Below are 19,026 nucleotides of genomic sequence, written 5' to 3'. Positions count from 1 at the left end.
ATAATTAGCTGATGATCAGACTACCATCACCCAATGATTAAGTCCTGGTTCATCATTATTTCACTGTCCATTTAAGTGAGGAGTTGGTGTGACTAAATGGAGAATTACAACGCAGAGAGTGCTGTGTAATGATCATCATCACATCATGATGCTTTGTTAAGTTGAGAAGCTACTGTTTGAGTTCAGTTTTTTTGTTAAAACATTTAACTAAAAAAAGAGTAGTACACTGACATCTTCTGGTGCAAGGGCATAGCTACAATAATGTAGGACAGACATCTGTAGTGTGTTCTCAACAAGTCAGTCTTCAACAAAAATGATGGCTAAAATGAATTAAAGACCCCTAAAAAGTCAGACAGCTCTCTCATCAGCAAGCCAATCCAATTAGATTAGTTTGCCTTGTCATCAATTAAATTATAAATATGGTTTTATTGGCATACACTTCCACCTGGAAAATGACTACCTTTGGCCAGCTACACGATTATAATTTTAGTAACAATATGCTCCAGGTAAGGACGGTTTACTTCACTCAGTCACCACACAGAAAGACTGCTGTGACAAAATGTTTCAAAATTGTCTAAGTGATTTATATATTTCTATATTTTGGTGTTCTAACCTCCGCGCCTCAACTGAGCACGCACTGGATGCTGGGATTCTGCAGGCTCGGGAAAACGCCATCTTTAAACCCCAGACGAAATCACAATTGAGCGCCGGGGATCAACGACACACTGTGACTGCGTTGGGTTACAATTTTGCGGGCATTATCATGGTCAGTTTGTTGACCGGCGAAACAAATACCCAACTAATTGAAAGAACTGTGAAAACTCAACCAAGTCACATTGTATGGTCTTGAAATTGTACTATCAGAAGGCTAACATCAACAACAATACTAGCTAAACGGAAAGACAACGGACGAGTAATCACGGCGTTGTTATTGAGCTAGCGAACCTGTGTTGAAGGCGCTTTGACATTACGTTGTTTTAAAAGGCTTGATTTGGGACTCGACTGTGTGGCAGCAGCTTTAGTCCCGACTTCACTCCTCCCCAGCAGCCCAGCCGGAGATGCGTGGAAGATGTCGGTTTCGGGGCTGAAGGCCGAACTGAAGTTTCTGGAGTCCATTTTTGATCCAAACCACGAACGATTCAGAATTATTGACTGGAAACCGGATGAGCTAAACTGTCAGTTTAATGTGACTGGAGAAAAACTGTTGATTATACATTGCAACATTACGGTAAGCAGGGAAACGAGGCGACATGTCTAACGCGGTAACTAGTTACAGTAGGTTAACTCAGAACACGCAGTTATTTTGCCTGGCGGTGCGGGACAGGCGAACGGACAGATGGTTAAAGAAACACTCCGCAAATTGTGGCCAGTCGAACGTTAGCCAGCTATCATTTAGCTACTTTAGCCATGCAATGTTTTTGTTTGACTTGTTTCTACTTCCAGTGGGAGTCTAAATATTTGCATGTTAGCAAGCTAGCTAACGGTAGCTGACTTGTTTCTAGTATAGTGACTTAGTATGAGTAAAACTACTTGCATATTACTATTGTAGGCTACGTACTTAACGTTAGCTAGCTAAAATACTGAAATACAAGCAAGCCTGTTGATTTTAGCCTAAGTTATCCTGAAACTGGCATGACATTATGCTAGGGCCTAGGCTAGGCACGCTTTCTGCGTCACTGATGAACCTTGTTAACGTTAGCTATCTACACTTCAGTATTTTCTACGGTTAACTTGTTTGACAATCAACTAACTAGCTAGTTAACGTAGTGGTTGTTATATTTTCATGCTTCATGGTCATTATCAACCCAGTAAGTACTAAGTTAGCTATACTAATGACGTCAGTAAATAATTGCTAGCTAACATGATTCAAAAGCATCACTTGTCAAATAAACAGCTTCTGGTCTTGTGAGCAGACGGTGATCTGCTAGCTGTAACGTTATGCTATTGGTTTTTATTTTCCAATTTGCTACGTTCGTTTGACCAGCATACTGATTGAATTCAGTGCTTTTAACGTTTACTTGGCCTGTTAACATTCTATAAGGAATGTGAAATGGCCACCATCACACAACACATTAATTTAGCTTCAGGTAATGTAAAGTAGTATTTTTTTTCTGTTTAAAATGACTTGAGATTTCCCCGGTTTGATTGTCAAGTCAATGTCACACCTGTTTAATTTCAATGTTCCAAACAATTATCAAATTTCCCAGTCGTATAATGCTGATTTTATTTGTTTGCTTCTCTCATCCTCATTGAAACTCATGTCTTACAGGAGTCGTACCCCTCCACACCTCCAATCTGGTTTGTGGACTCTGATGACCCGAGCCTGACACAAGTGTTGGAACGCCTGGAGGATGTCAGAAAGGGCAGCACCCTGGTAAGATCCATTTCAATCCCAGCCTTTGATCTAGTATGTGGATGATTAGGAAGGAGATTTCCCAGTGTTTAAATAATGAAACTGGATTACGACAATATATTTGAAGTATTTGTTTACAATTACAATTTTGTTGTTTAGCAGATGCTTGTATCCAAACTAAAACAACCATATTATACAACATGAATATTAATCGAATCAACTTCAACTGTGTTATGCGGAGCAATTAAAAATAGGTTGATTTTCGAACCATCGCATCTCTTATGACTAATTAACCATACCTGTTCTGGTGTTGTTGGGTAAAGCATTTCTGATAGCCTAGCTGTCACTCAACTCCCCTATTTCATACTGGTGTTTCAACTGGTATTGGAGGTTAAAGGGAGATGAATGTCAGACCAATTCAGGGCTGTTCTCTGCCTCTTTCCTCTTGTCTTATTTCTAGCTGTTAGACAGAGGAGGCTTTTGAAGTCACCCTCATGTCACTCAAACATCATAGAACAGCCCTCTGTCATGTTTGGTGTGAGTGTCGAGAGTGCCTCTGATGTGGAATCAGAGGGATGGGTCTTTTTGACAGGCACACTGCCACAGTGACAGTTTCAGCAGGCCAAAGGGCCTTGTCATGTGAATATTTGAGATCAAATAATTTGTTACCTGCACCGAATACAACACCTGTTGGCCTTACTGTGAAATGCTTACTTACAAGCCCTTAACCAACAGTGCAGTTCCAGAAAGAGTTAAGAAAATATTTTCCAAATAAACTAAAGTAAAACAAAAAATGAATAAAATAACACAATAAAATTACAATAATGAGGCTATATACAGGGGGTACCGGTACAGAGTCAATGTGCGGGGATACATGTTTGTCGAGGAAATTTGTACATGTAGGTAGGGGTGAAGTGACTATGAATAGATGATAAACCGCGAGTAGCAGCAGTGTAAAAAAACAAATGGAGGGGTGGGGGTGTCAATGTAAATAATCCGGTGGCCAGTTTTATGGCTTGGGGTTGTTAAAGGTGCCTTTGGGTCCTAGACTTGATGCTCTGGTACCGCTTGCAGTGCGGGGAGCAGAGAAAAGTCAATGACTTGGGTGACTGTAGTCTTTGACAATTTTTTGAGACTTTCCACTGACACCGCATAGTATATAGGTCCTGGATGGCAGGAAGCTTGGCCCCAGTGATGTACTGGGCCTTACGCACTACCCTCTGTAGCGCCTGACGGTCAGATGCCGAGCAGTTACTATACCAGGCGGTGATGCAACCGGTCAGGATTCTCTCGATGGTGCAGCTGTAGAACCTTTTGGGGATGTTGAGGATCTGTTGTCATGCCCCTTCACGACTGCCTTGGTGTGTTTGGCCCATGATAGAAACTCTCGACCCGCTCCGCTACTGCCCCGCGATGTTAATGGGGTTCTGTTCGGCCGCCTTTTCCTGTAGTCCACGATCAGTTCCTTTGTCTTGCTCAATTTGAGGGAGAGGTTGTTGTCCTGGTTTCTGACAGGTTTCTGACCACCTCCCTATAGGCATAGGCGGTCTTATCGTTGTCGGTGACCAGGCCTACCACTGTTGTGTCATCAGCAAACTTAATGATGGTGTTAGTCGTATGGCCACACACTTGTGGGTGAACAGGGAGTACAGGAGGGGACTAAGCACACACCCCTGAGGGGCCCCAGTGTTGAGGATCAGCGTAGCAGATGTTTTGTTGCCTACCTTTACCACCTGGGGGTGGTCTGTCAGGAAGTCAAGGATCCAGTTGCAGAGGGAGGTGTTTAGGTCCAGGGTCCTTAGCTTAGTGATGAGCTTTGTGGGCACTATGTTGAATGCTGAGCTGTAGTTAATGAGCAGCATTCTCACAGATTTTCCATTTGTCCAGGTGGGAAAGGGCAGTGTCCAGTGCGATTGATATTGTGTCATCTGTGGATTTCCGAGGTGATGGTGTTGATGTGAACCATGACCAGCCTTTCAAAGCACTTAATGCCTTACAACGTGAGTGCTACGGGGTGGTAGTCATTTAGGCAGTTTACCTTCACTTTCTTGGGCACAGGGACTATGGTGGTCTGCTTGAAACATGTAGGTATTACGGACTCGGTCAGGGAGAGGTTGAAAATGTCAGTGAAGACACTTGCCAGTTGGTCCACACATGCTTTGGGTGCATGTCCTGGTAATCCGTCTGCCCCTGCGGCTTTGTGAATGTTGACCTGTTTAAAGGTCTTGCTCACATCGGCTACCGAGGAGCGTTATCACACAGTCATCCAGAACAGCTGGTGTTCTTATGCATGCTCTCATGCAGTGTTGCTTGACTCGAAGCGTGCATAAAAGGCATTTAGCTTGTCTGGGAGGCTCGCGTCACTGGGCAGCTCGCGGCTGGTTTTTCATCTGTAGTGTAATAGTTTTCATGCCCTGCCACTTCCGACGAGCATCAGAGCCAGTGTAATAGGATTCAATATTAGTCCTGTATTGACGCTTTGCTTGTTTGATGGTTTGTCTGAGGTCTTTCAGGATTTCTTATAAGCGTCCGGATTAGTGTCCCGCTCCTTGAAAGCAGTAGCTCTATCCTTTAGCTCGACGCGGATGTTGCCTGTAATCCATGGCTTCTGGTTGGGATATGTACGTACACTCACTGTGGGGACGATGTCGTCAATGCACTTATTGATGAAGCCGAACATATTCCAGTCTCTGCTAGCAAAACAAAATTACCTTTGAAATTACAATTTTTGTGCCAAGCAGTTCTCCAGTGTTTCCCCTATATTTATTTAGCAGTGGAGACTTGGCAATTAAGCCCTTTTCTACATACCCAGAGTCGGATGAATTCATGGATACCATTTTTTTGTATCTCTACATGCAGTTTGAAGGAAGTTGCCAACTTGTGTTAGTGCAAATGCTAGTTAGCAGTGGTTTGCGACACTACCTTCAAACTGCACATGAGTTAATCTGACTCTGGGTAAGTAGAACAGGTGCAAGATTTGGCAATTAAGCCCTGTCCGATTATTAGCCTACTAAGTATTTTTTAACTCTCTGGGCTAGATGTGTCAATGTGCAGTTCATACATGCATAATTTGAGAGGGATTACTGTCTTACCTCGATTAGCCTACATTTTGTGTGTTGCCGGGATGGTGGTATCTTTGAGCTAGTTTTGCGAGCACGGGGTAGCCTAATCATTTTTTTATTTTATTTTTATTTTTTAACTTACAATAGGCTCACTATCCTTTATCGATAACCCTTTTCAGACATACTGGAATGTGGTCGCTTGAAAGCGCTATGGCTGGTTTGTCTGTCTATTAGGGTAGGCTACACCACGGATTTTTAAAAGCTGACACGAAACCTTCTCTGGCGATATGAACGAGCGTTTTACTTAAAGGAATGAGGCTTCTGAAGCGGGACTAACGTCCATTACTAGACAACCAGAACTGTCAAACTATTTTGAGCTGCTCTCAAAGAGACCAATCTCTCCTAAAAAAAAAAAAGAAAGTACTTTAAGGTGAAGGGAAAAAATACAGAACATTTTATGCCGGAGCAGAATTCTGTCACTTTCTCAAATTTTCTGAAAAGTTACCAATTGTCGCTATTGATGTGTTACTGAAGCTGCGTTATAATTCTGTAAAGGGTTGTGGTAGAGAACTTCGTTGCCTGGCCCTAGTAGCCGTGCATACGTAATAGGGCTTTTATTCTGCATGATAAAATTCCGCAATTTATGACTTTCTGATCGTTTTAACAATAAATGAATTATTGCCGTTTTTAAACGTTACGTAAAAATATCCATTTGTCACATCCCTAGTGCACTTATATGTGACATATAGTACGCAACTTTCAGGAACCGCTTGTGGGCTCGGTGGTGCTACTTTGTGTTTTCTGGAGAATCCTGGAGAATCGCTTAAGATCAGCATTACAAGGTATATTTGTGAGCAGTGGCGCAAATGAGAGCCACGAGCACACAGCCACTGCCTGCTCCTCATCTCCCTACAATGCAGTGGCACGATCCCTTCTATTTCTCTGGGGGGAAAGCCCCCCCCTCGTATCTTTTGCTGCTGCTGAAAGAAATCCAAGAGGAAACGCTGAGTTCTCTGTAGGCTATATCTTGTTTTGTAGCTACATTCTTTTACTTGGCCTACTTACTCACACTGCATGCTCTGTTTGTAGCCCACCAGATCGGCATTTTATAGTACTCTTATTAAAGTTATCTGTGGTGATTAGATTTTCTCTGTTGAACCATCCATTATACAACATTTTCACCATGTATGGACCAGGCCTACATTCAGTAGAATACGCTTCTTCTATAGCAATACTGAGACGCTTGCAGAGGTACACATTTATGCACCAAGTTACTGTTGCTAAGGTGTCTGACATTCCCTGACGCAATCTTACCTTTCATGTTGTCTCTGAGGGTGTGCTGTGGTGGAGGTACAATACAGTGAAAAACTATTTGCCCCCTTTCTAATGTTCTGGTTTTGCATGTTTTCTTACACTGAATGTTATCAGATCTTCAACCAAAACCTAATATAAGATCAAGGGAAGTTGAGTGTACAAATAAAAAACATATGTAATATAGTTATTCCACATCCAATAGAAAAGTTCATTTTCTCCTTACACAAAGTACCTGGTTGTTCCACCTGCAATGACTGTAACCAACAACTACAGGAAGCAGTTGATCAGTCTTTCGCATCAAATTTTGACCCACTCTATCATGTAGAACTGCTTTAACTCAGACTTTCGTGGGTTTAGGTCTGAACTATGACTAGCCAATTCCAAAATGGACAATTTGTTGCTAATGGACAATTTGTCAGCAATTCTGATGTAGACTTTATTTTTCTGGTGAAAACCAGACACTGCGTTCCACATTAAAAATCTCATACCAATGGTCAAGTGTGGTGGTAGTGTGATGGTTTGGGGATACTTTGCTGCATCAGGACCTGGATGACTTGCATTCATTGAAGTGAATTTTACTGTGTATCAGCAAATTCTACTTGAGAATATCAGGCTGTCTGAGCTTAAGCTGAAGTGCTGCTGGTTCATGCAGGAAGACTGATTGAAAAAAGGCAATCAAGTCTACATCAGAACGGCTGAAAAACACACTGTTTTGGAACGGCCTAGTCAAAGTCCAGATCTGATTTTGAGATGTTGTGGCAAATCCTGAAACGAGCAGTTCATGCTCGAAAACCCACATGTGGCTAAGTTAAATCAGTTTTGCATGGAGGAGTGGGTGAAAACTGATCAACAACGACTACCGGAAGTGTTTGGTTGCAGTCAATGCAGCTAAATGTGGCACAACCAGTTGAGTGTAAGGGGGAAATTACTTTTTCACAAAGAGGCATTTGGTGTTTCATAACTTTTTTTATTAAATAAATGAAACAAGTTTTATCATTTGTTTGCTCAGGTTCCCTTTATCTAATATTAGGTTTTGGTTGAAGATCTGATAGCATTTGTTGTAAAATATCATTTTTCACGGCAATGTATCTGTGACATGTCTGTGCTGTGTTATCTAGTGCTGCCTGCCTGACCTCCCTAACTCTTAACTGACCCTTTTGGTACTGTCCCCCAGCTCCTGCAGCAGCTAAAGCGGCTCATCTGTGACCTCTGTCGGCTGTACAACCTGCCCCAGCACCCAGATGTAGAGATGCTGGACCAGCCCCTCCCTGCTGGCCCTGTAGGACAAGACCGAAAGGTAAGGACGGCTAATGACCGCTCAAAATGTTTTCTGGTTTTCAAATACTACTAGGCCTATATATTTTCCATTGGATGGCATTGAAGTATGGGTCTCCCGAGTGGCACAGCGGTCTAAGGTTCAGTGCAAGAGGTGTCACTATAGTACCTGGTTCAAATCCAGGCTGTATCACATCAGGCCGTGATTGGGAGTCCTATAGGGCGGCGCACAATTGGCCCAGTGTCGTCCGGATTTGGCTGGAGCAGGCCGTCAATGTAAATAAGAATTTGTTCTTATCAGACTTTCCTAGTTAAAAATATTTGTACAAAAAAAACACCTAGAGGCTTTTTCATGAAGACCATCTCCTTTCACATACCTAAAGTGAGTCATGTGCCTAATCCTTTTGTTTAGTTTTATTGTCAAAGCTACCAAGGAGATTGAAGACACTTAGCTAATGAAAGGGTTTAAAAACCTGCATGAAGAACCTAATTACTGTCCTGAAACCGTCCATCAGCACAGACATGAATGATTAGTGCAGAGTCCTGGAGATGGAATCGATACTCTTCCTCTGCTCGTGGTCAGTGGGAGGTGCATATTTTACCTCGAAACCAATGAACACACAACCTTAGCCTCATATAGTCTACTTGAGAAATTAGAATGACCGAAGCAGAGGATGAATGTTAAGCAGTAGCAGCCTGTACAGCTGTGCTTTAAACGCAAACATTGATTCTTGGGCTGAAAGAAAGGGGACGGGAGGCGCTGTTGTGCTATGCAAGACGAGTAATGTTGTTTCTGACTACCCAGAAACTCGCTTACTGGGTTTTGCACGTTTCAGAACATTCCTACAAATATCTGTTTTTTGTTACCAGACTTCAGACGTGACAGTGGCATGTTAGGAATGAGATTGAACTGTCTATGAACTCATCTTTCTCTGTTTTTTTCTTTAGCATGGGGTCACAGACGAGGTCACGTCCGAAGAGGAGGAAGAAGAGGAAATGGGAGAGGTCCTTTTCAAATAAATGTCATTCCATATAGCACTGCACATTACCATGCTGATATGAGCTGTGCTGGATGTCAAGCTCGACTAGATAGTCAATACCAATCACACATATTTGCAAGTGTTAACTTGAAGTAAAATGTCTTCTAATGCTCTTATCTTGTCGTTGTGTGTTGTGCCAGCAGGACATTGAAGACCTGGACCACTATGAGATGAAAGAGGAGGAGCCAGTGGATGGGAAGAAGTCTGAGGATGACGGCATCGAGAAGGAGAACCTGGCCATCCTGGAGAAGATCCGCAAGAACCAGAGGCAGGACCACTTGAACGTAAGTGCTCATTCGGTAAGGTGACATTTTATACGCTTTTGGGGGATGCATGGGGAATATCTGTCAGGCTTAGAACAGTTTACTGGACCCAGCACTGTTACACTGAGATGTCTAGTGACCTTTTATGATATAGCCAATATGCATGCATCTAACCAGTTTCAGGTGGTTCTGAATGCATGTATTTTTCGATCAGTGTTTTACTGATGGAATTTCTTACCAATGCAATACACCCAGATTATGCTGTTTAGGACTCCAATTTGTAAACAAGGACATAATCAACATGGATTGCGTAGGCTAAATTACAGTAATTAGTCATTCTGTTAGTAATCATATGATCTAACATTTACACATAGCTTTCTTAATTGTTGCTTTGGAATACAGCCGTTTCCCCTAAAGTCTGTGAGCAGCTCTGAGAGACTTAGAAATGAGATTCTTCTTTCATCATCCACAGTCCCTACTGCATTCAATGGCTCAGCTCTTCAAATCTATCATTATCACAGATGAGAGCGTTGCTATGGAACCTGTGAAATTCTCCCCATATACTGTAGCGAATTGTATACTGCCAGTTAGTTCTGAAGCATTTTGTCTCTATGCTGATCAATAACTGTTCATTTATAGGAGTTTGTAGACGTTTTATCTAAATGCAGAGCTATTAGCATATTTGAACTGAGCCTGTAAACATTTGATTTAATCGTGGTGGAGTCGAGGTGAATTATTATCATTGAATGTGCTGCATGTTTGGGTGTCGGTGTATTACCCTGTGTGTGTGTTGCGTGTTGCAGGGTGCAGTGTCTGGTTCAGTGCAGGCCTCAGACCGCCTCATGAAGGAGCTCCGGGAGATATACCGGTCCCAGAGTTACAAGATGGGTACGTACTTCACTGCAGCAGCACTAGAAAGCTCTAAGAATACAAAAATGACAGTTTGATTCAGAATGTCACTTACCAGACTATGCATTCTCTTCCAGGTATCTATTCAGTGGAGCTGTTCAATGACAGCTTGTATGAATGGCACGTCAAGCTGAGGACGTAAGTAACTGTTTACCATAGGAGTTGACAGTATAATTCTAGCATGTGATGTATTATATGACGTATTATTATGCGCTCCATTTGCTCAACAGCGTAGATCCAGACAGTCCCCTACACAGTGACTTGCAGGTTTTAAAGGAAAAGGAGGGAATGGATTACATTCTGCTCAACTTCTCATATAAAGTAAGTACCAGTGCTGATAGTTTGTTAGCGTTGACTGTTCTCGTGTTAATGCTCTTTTGTGCTCTACCTGCAGGATAATTTCCCCTTTGATCCACCATTTGTACGGGTGGCTTCTCCTGTGCTGTCTGGAGGGTGAGTTCAGTTCACTGCGTATGAGGGGAATGGCTTTGTATTTCTGCAGTGTTTCCGCTGTGACTGGGTTGCTCCCCTCACTTAACCGTGAAGGAAGGGCTCTTGTGGTCTAAACTAATTGTCAACAGCCAGTGAAAGGCTAGCAGTTTAGCTAAAAGGAGATCATCTGTGCTTGTGGATAAGAGATTTATTATAGTCTTTTGATCACTTAATGTCTACATATTCTAATGTTTTCCTTTCACCCGCTGTCTTCTAAGTTATGTTCTTGGAGGGGGTGCCCTGTGCATGGAGCTTCTCACAAAACAGGTATGTTTTTATTCCTCAATGTCACTTAACTTATGTTATTTCACAGTGGAGGTAAATGCTAGTGCATTGATGTATCGCCACTTGATTTCAGGGCTGGAGCAGTGCCTATTCCATAGAGTCTGTAATCATGCAGATCAACGCCACTTTAGTCAAGGGAAAAGCCAGAGTGCAGTTTGGAGCCAATAAGGTAAGCATTGTTTAAGGGGGCAGAGAGCTTTGAAATGTGTGAACATGGTGTATACTACAGGGTGTATTGACACTGTGTTCTGACATGGATAAAGGGGTGAGCTGTGTGTGTGGCCAGCTGGTCCATGCTGCTCTATGGAAATGATGTGTCTATAAGCCCCCAGCACTTCATTTAAACAGGACATAGTTACTTAGCGCCGCTGGGACAGTGCGATGCTGCTGATCTCTTAATGCTGACGCTTCACACGGGTCCACTTCATGCTGTCATTTCTCTCTTCTCTCAGCACAGACACACTAATCTGGCTCTGGGATCCCAGTAGACTTCGGAGCAAACCAAATGACAGGGATATTTATAGACAAGCTGTAGTTTCAAGGAATCTTGGGCCCTCTTGCTTGATAACCTCTGTGTTCTTTAAAAGTTAGGATCTAACTATGTACACCAAAGAAAGACTTGACACTTCGCTATATTGTCATATCCTGTCTAATGAAAGTGTTTATCATATTTGTCCTGAGGTTACTAATGTTGGGTAGGTAAAATGGTTCATAGAATGCCAGAAATGTACCTATTAATCAAAAACATAAGAATACCAATGTTTCTGTCACTGGGTTGATAGGACTCTGGCCTTATAAGAGCCAGTTCCTCTTATGCTGAATTTTAATAAACCCGCATCGGAGGGCGCGAACGCAGCATGATATCAGTACGAGTGGCAAAATTCTTTGGGGAAAGCTGATAGAAAGGCCTCCACCGTACGGTCAGACTTCACCAAACTAATTTACTTGTACGTGATGGTGCTTAGTCCTGTGTCTCCCCAATATATAAATTAACCTTTACACTTCTTGGGGCATTCATAAGCACAAGTTCAATATATGTGCTGTTTTTGTTTCAGAACCAATACAATCTTGCCAGAGCACAGCAGTCATACAAATCCCTGGTCCAGATCCATGAAAAGAATGGTGAGTGTTACCATGTTCACTTACACATCTTATATCCTATTTGACCTTGAGATTACATCCCTCCATACATCAGTCAGTGGTTGTGAAAATACAGTGTATGTACAGTTGAAGTCGGAAGGTTACATACACAACTCCACACATTTCTTGTTAAAAAACTAGTTTTGGCAAGTTGGTTAGGACATCTACTTTGTGCATGACACACACAATTTTTCCAGCAATTGTTTACAGACAGGTTATTTCACTTATAATTAATTCACTGGATCACAATTCCAGCGGGTCCGAAGTTTACATGCACTAAGTTGACTGTGCCTTTAAACGGCTTGGACAATTCCAGAAAATGATGTCATGGCTTTAGAAGCTTCTGATAGGCTAATTGACATCATTGGAGGTGTACCTGTGGATGTATTTCAAGGCCTACCTTCAAACTCAGTGCCTCTTTGCTTGACATCATGGGAAAACCAGCCAAGACCTCAAAAAATATTGTAGACCTCCAAGTCTGGTTCGTCCTTGGGAGCAAATTCCAAACGCCTGAAGGTACCACGTTCATCTGTACAAACAATAGTACGTACTTTTTGGAGAAATGTCCTCTGGTCTGATGAAACAAAGAACTGGTTTGCCATAGTGAGCATCGGTATGTTTTGGAGGAAAAAGGGTGAGGCTTGCAAGCTGAAGAAAACCATCCCAACCATGAAGCACGAGGGGGGCAGCATCATGTTGTGGGGGTGCTTTGCTGCAGGAGGGACTGGTGCCCTTAACATAATAGATGGCATCATGAGGTAGGAAAATTATGTGGATATATTGAAGCAACATCTCAAGCTTGATCGAAAGTGGGTCTTCCAAATGGACAATGACCCCAAGCATACTTCCAAAGTTGTGGCAAATTGGCTTAAGGACAACAAAGTCAAGGTATTGGAGTGGCCATCAAAAAGCCCTGATCTCAATCCCAGAACTGAAAAAACGTGTGCGAGCAAGGAGGCCTACAAACCTGACTCAGTTACACCAGCTCTGTCAGAAGGAATGGGCCCCAATTCACCCAATTTATCGTGGGAATCTTGTGGAAGGCTACCTGAAATGTTTGACCAAAGTTAAACAATTTAAAGGCAATGCTACCAAATACTAATTGAGTGCATGTAAACTTCTGACCCAGTGGGAATGTGATGAAAGAAATAAAAGCTGAAATAAATCATTCTCTCTACTATTATTCTGACATTTCACATTAAAATAAAGTGGTGATCCTAATTTACCTAAAATTGAATTTTTACTAAGATTAAATGTCAGGAATTGTGAAACTGAGTTTAAATGTATTTGGCCATGGTGTATGTAAACTTCTGACTTCAACTATATACCTCACACACACACACAAAAGTATGTTGACACCCCTTCAAATTAGTGGATTCGGCTAGTTCAGCTACACCCGTTGCTGACAGGTGTGTAAAATAAAGCACACAGCCATGTAATCACCATAGACCAACATTGTTACTGAAAAGCTTTGTGACTTTCGACGTGGCACTGTTACAGGATGCCAGTTTGTCAAATTTCTCCCCTGTTAGAGCTGCCCCGGGCCAACTGTATGTGCTGTTATTTTGAAGTGGAATCATCTAGCAGCAACAACGGCACAGCTGCCAAGTGGTATGCCACACAAACAGAACGGGACCACCGAGTGCTGAAGCGCGTAACGTCTTTCCTTGGTTGCAACACACTACCCAGTTCCAAACTGTCTCTGGAAGCAACGTTGGCACAAGAACTGTTCGTCGGGAGCTTCATGAAATGGGTTACCATAGCCGAGCACCCACACAATCCTAAGATCACCATGTGCAATGCGAAGCGTCGACTGGCGTTGTGTAAAGCTCACTACAATTGAACTCTGGAGCAGTGGAAATGCGTTCTCTGGAGTGATACATCACACTTAACCATCTGGCAGTCCAATGGACGAATCTGGGTTTGGCGGATGCCAGAAGGACGCTGCCTGCCGAATGCATATAGCCAACTGTTAAGTTTGGTGGAGATCTAATGGTCTGTCTGTTTTTCATGGTTTGGGCTAGGCCCCTTTGGTTACAGTGAAGGGAAATCTTAACGATACAGCATACAATGACATTCTAGATGATTCTGTGCTTTCAACATTGTGGCAACAGTTTGGGGAAGGCCCTTTACTGTTTCAGCATGACAATGCCCCTGAGCGAGGTTCATACAGAAATGGTTTGTCGAGATTGGTGTGGATAACTTGACTGGCCTTCACTGAGCACTGACCTCAACCCCATCGAACACCTTTTGGGATGAATTGGAATGCCGACTGCAAGCCAGGCAGCATCGCCCAACATCAGTGCCCGACCCCACTAATGCTTTTGCGGCTGAATGGAAGCAATTCCCCGCCGCAATGTTCCAAAGCCTTCCCAGAAGAGTGGAGGCTGTTATCGTAGCAAAGAGGGGACCAACTTCATATTAATGCTCAATATTTTGGAATGAGCTGTTCAACGAGCAGGTGTCTACATACTTTTGGTAGTGTATTACCAGCACCAAGAGGGTTTCATATGGCAGCTATAGTGATTGTTCTTAGGTCAAGATAAAATACAGCTACCTCTTTGCTCATTCCTACTGTCTAGGATGAACTGACTGTTTTGTCCAGTATAACTGAGTGCACTGTCTCTTGTCTGATCCTTGTAGGCTGGTACACTCCCCCTAAGGAGGATGGGTAAGAGGACTGTTGCCATGCCGCCACTGGGACCACATGTCTTAGTCAACACCTTTCCCTCCCCATACTTTTCTTTTCCCTCTAACTGGAGTTGTTTTCATTGGGAGTTTGTTCCCCAGCCAGTTCCACCCATTCTGTTAAACCCCCCCTCCACTGACCAACCACCTCACTGACCATATCCACTTCTCAATAGTGGATTCACCCTCTAGCTATTTATCTTTCTCGCACTTGTGCAATCGCTTCCTTTGTTACAATCTCACCCCTAATCCCTTGAGCATTGAATGAACTCCATATCTTGTGCAACTCCCTTAAATCCTACTCTGGGCAAGCAAAGAAGAGCTTACTTACTGCCTGTGATTTCTGGTCAAGGTTGAGGCATGGCTTTTGCTAGTGACTGAAGCTGTCTGTTACGTGACTGGGGTTGAGATTCTCCGGCCACAGACTGGAACAGAGAATGACGGTTGACATTCCCCTTGTGACATTGGAGGCTGGGATAGACAATGAAACACTGGTAGTGGGAATGAGCACCACCTCACTCGCCATTGATGGCCTCTTATGTCTGTGCTTGTGTATCTGTATATTGCCAAGATTCCTCCTTCTGGAATAACATGTCCTCCTGAGGCTTATTTCCTTAAAAATGCCTGGTCTACAAAAGCCAAAGGCCCTGAATAGAGAGGACAGCTATAGACTCTTTACCAAAAGTGGGACTGAGACAGCTTAATGGAGGCTATCCTGTTGAGCACAAGAGGTGTTGGCCGCCTCCACCACCACCCAGCCCAATCTCCTCTCAGGCTGCTTTCGGAAATATGACCAGGCTTAGCAAAGGCAGGTTGGATTTAATCACTGTAATGTAGTTGAATTTAACTCCATGTAAAACTTGTAAAGTTGTATTTCTGAGAATTGATTTAATTGTTTTTAATGTAACCTTGTGTGGGTCTTGGGGTTCGAGCGGGCCGAGACTGCGTTAGTATACCCTTGGCTATAGCAGGGGCATCAATCAAGGTGCATTTTCAGACGTAGGATAACAAAGCATTTGCTTCATGGACACTCTTGCAGAATTTAAAAGGAACACCTTTAAACCATGTTTTTATGTAAGCATAATGACTACTATTGTTTTCCTGTATAAATTGAAATACTTGTATTTTTTTGTTAGTGGTTTGATATGTTCAAAAGTGACACCATTCCTTTTACGCAATGCGACAGTGGTGCTTTTTGGGCATTCCAGATATGCTGGCTAATTTCCCCGGTGACACACCCTTGATGACCCTTTCAGTAAGGCTATGCACACAATCGTTAGGAAGTTACCTGTACACGCAATCATTTGAAAACGGCTCAGTGCAGTCCCCTGCTTCATTTGAATCCATGGTCTAACCAGCTTGTTCACACACTCGGATCGCCCATCCATGGTCTAACTAGCTTGTTCACACACTCAGATCGCCCATCCATGGTCTAACTAGCTGGTTCACACACTCAGATCGCCCATCCATGGTCTAACTAGCTTGTTCACACACTCAGATCGCCCATCCATGGTCTAACTAGCTTGTTCACACACTCAGATCGCCCATCCATGGTCTAACTAGCTTGTTCACACACTCAGATCGCCCATCCATGGTCTAACTAGCTTGTTCACACACTCAGATCGCCCATCCATGGTCTAACTAGCTTGTTCACACACTCAGATCGCCCATCCATGCCCCTCATTGCTACAGTGGACTTCACTTCATACCACATGCTCAATAATAAAATATTTGTTGATTTTAAAGAGATATTTTCAGGTCTGACTATAAGGTGTGTGTGTGTAGTAATGCCTTCAACAAAAGACTGAGCACCAGTGATTTCCATCCTTTGCCTCCCCTCTCTAGTACCTTATTTTGTATCTGATTATTCACTTATGACCTGACCACCTCATGATCTTTGTTGTCAGTGATGGAAGGAACCTTTTCAGTGGGGTCATGAACCCCTAACTCATGACCATCCTCAGCACTGTCAAACCTGGAGCATGCCAAGTCTTAGCTATATGAATAATATGCAGAATATTGTGTGACGCATTTGATTTAATGTTATTACACACATTAAAAGGTGTTTTTTTGTGTGGGTGTTATCCACTTTGTTAGACATCTGTCTCAAAAACCAGCATAGGAACCAACTTGTTCCTAGTAAATATTCCTATTTGTTTGTTCAACGCTGTTGGTCAGCCCAGCACACTAACCTCATCCAGAACTATGTCGCCCTTGTAAAAAATACTAATAATGGGCATCTAATGTATAATTAAGCTCCATCTACCTTGTATTTGTTGTAATGTCAGCCACCCCACCTGTATAACACAATGCATGACGTTCTGTCAAAATAGTGGCACTGAAGACTCATTTAGAGGTTTATTACTATTCAACCCAATATGGTGATTGACTTCATTACCAAATATGTCTACTACACATGGATAACCGATAATCATTGTCATAGACTTTACGTATTGGTACCAAGTGTGCCACTGCTTTCTCACATGGCTGACCTCATCGTGAACATGCCCTGGCTAGAAACTCCCTCCGTGTTCTCTGGAGAAGCAAACTCAGGGATACATGGCTACTGCACACTTGACTTCGTAAGGGATTGCTTCACAAATGTCACGATGCAATTATTATTTTTTTCTTCCAAATTGTTTTCCCCTCCTATAATTACAGTAACCGTTGCAGTAACCATTGGCCTGCTCACTCTCCATTTGGCTTGTCTGAATATCTTTAAAGTAGTGACTGGTAAGACTGTAGTGGTAAGCAGGGTGTGGTGGAGTGATGAGGGAGGGGCATGTTTGCGCTATCTCTCATTCAATCCCTCCAGATCAATTTTGTGACACTGAAAGGTGAACCAATGCTTTACCTCACCCATTTAACCTCATTGTCTTGGGTCTTTGTTTTTCTAGTCTAGGACCTCTTCATCGTGATCCTGTACCTCCTGGTTTTGTAGTCTCTTGCATGTAGATTTCTCATCAAGTACTTTCCCTCTAGGGACTAAGGTGTGTGTGTACTGGACAGTTTTGGTTTATCAGGTTGGATCATCTATATTAGTTTTCACAGGTCGGTAGATGCGGTCTCTGTAAACCCCACATCTCTGGGAACGGATTCCTTTTTTTTATCGATTCGTGTAGGTCTGACACCAGATCAGGTTAGTTCTAAAGGATGAAAATGGCAAAACGGCTGTCTCCAACACTTATGAGCGTCCCACCCATGTCTTAAAGTATGAGATTGGAAACGAATGACCTACTATACTATTCTGTCCAGAGCGGGACTCCACCTCTTACTATTTTAAAGCCCTGTGTCATCAGAGCAGACGTCAAATGGGCATTTAACGCCGTGGAAGGCCCCATGTCTGTTCTAATGTCAGTTGTGCAGTGAATTACAGCTCTTATACAGATCCAGACCAGTTGTCTAACAACCCAGTGCTTTGGGAGATTTTGGTTTGAGACCTGAAACTAATTATTGGTTCCTTTTCTGGCTTAATTTTGTGATTGGCGACTGAGCGGGCTATAAAGTTATGCACTGTTCGCATGCTTTGCTTTTATTGTTTTTTTTTTTTCATTGCAAGGGTTATTTTGACCATGTACAGTAATTTGTAAACTTGCATCAAGTTTATGAAGAATAAAGAATTTTCTTAAATACTCCTGTGTACTATTTGAGATGTGATACAGAGCTGTATTAGTATTTTATATAGGACCCTCTGCTTAAGGCTGAAACCATGAATGGTGATAAATATGCCCTTGTAGTGGACACTTGTCACTATCTGATGGCCAAAATGACAAGTGTCCTATACATAAAGCTGCAGCTTTCGCCTTTGGCATGAGATTCAGATTTGGCTGTTCTCTAGTGAGAACCAAAAGGGCAGAGAGGAATGGCTTCCTGAGTGTTTTAAGTCCTCAAAGCAATGTTTTTGCTAATGGAAGAGCAATGCAATCACACTGGATCTGGAACACTGAGTTGAGCTTGAATGGCTAGTATGGTGATACCACTTCAATAGATGGTTTGACTTCTTCAATACATATCAGGGATATTTTGGGCAGAACATCCATACAAATAGTTTGTATTTTCTCTGGTTGCAGCAGATGCCACTAGAGGGTGCTGGAACATTGTTACAGAAATGTATTGAAACGGTTCATTTGGAAAATAGAGGAGTCTTAGAACTCTTTTTAGTGACCTACGGGTTCTTGGTCACCTCCCTGACCAAGACCCTCCTT

General features: G+C 42.7%; 1 protein-coding gene across 2 annotated transcripts; it reads left to right on the top strand.

The window, feature by feature from the left end:
* The first annotated feature begins 663 nt into the window (after positions 1-663).
* On the top strand, positions 664-18,453 carry LOC115113607 (ubiquitin-conjugating enzyme E2 Q2-like). 2 transcript variants are annotated; one of them, XM_029641428.2, is made up of 13 exons: positions 664-1,228; positions 2,270-2,374; positions 7,904-8,026; positions 8,953-9,009; positions 9,188-9,328; positions 10,111-10,195; positions 10,294-10,354; positions 10,447-10,537; positions 10,611-10,669; positions 10,927-10,975; positions 11,067-11,162; positions 12,049-12,115; positions 14,777-18,453. In XM_029641428.2, exons 1-13 carry the CDS (start codon positions 1,070-1,072, stop codon positions 14,806-14,808), a joined length of 1,125 nt encoding a protein of 374 aa, XP_029497288.1. In that variant the 5' UTR covers positions 664-1,069; the 3' UTR covers positions 14,809-18,453. The 2 variants fall into 2 exon arrangements, with proteins under 2 accessions (XP_029497288.1, XP_029497287.1); XM_029641427.2 differs by having other exon boundaries at positions 9,188-9,343.
* Positions 18,454-19,026: the final 573 nt, after the last annotated feature.

This window comes from Oncorhynchus nerka, linkage group LG28, assembly GCF_034236695.1.
Source record: "Oncorhynchus nerka isolate Pitt River linkage group LG28, Oner_Uvic_2.0, whole genome shotgun sequence".
In the NCBI taxonomy this organism is placed as follows: domain Eukaryota; kingdom Metazoa; phylum Chordata; class Actinopteri; order Salmoniformes; family Salmonidae; genus Oncorhynchus; species Oncorhynchus nerka.
This window is presented reverse-complemented; position numbering and strand designations above follow the sequence as displayed.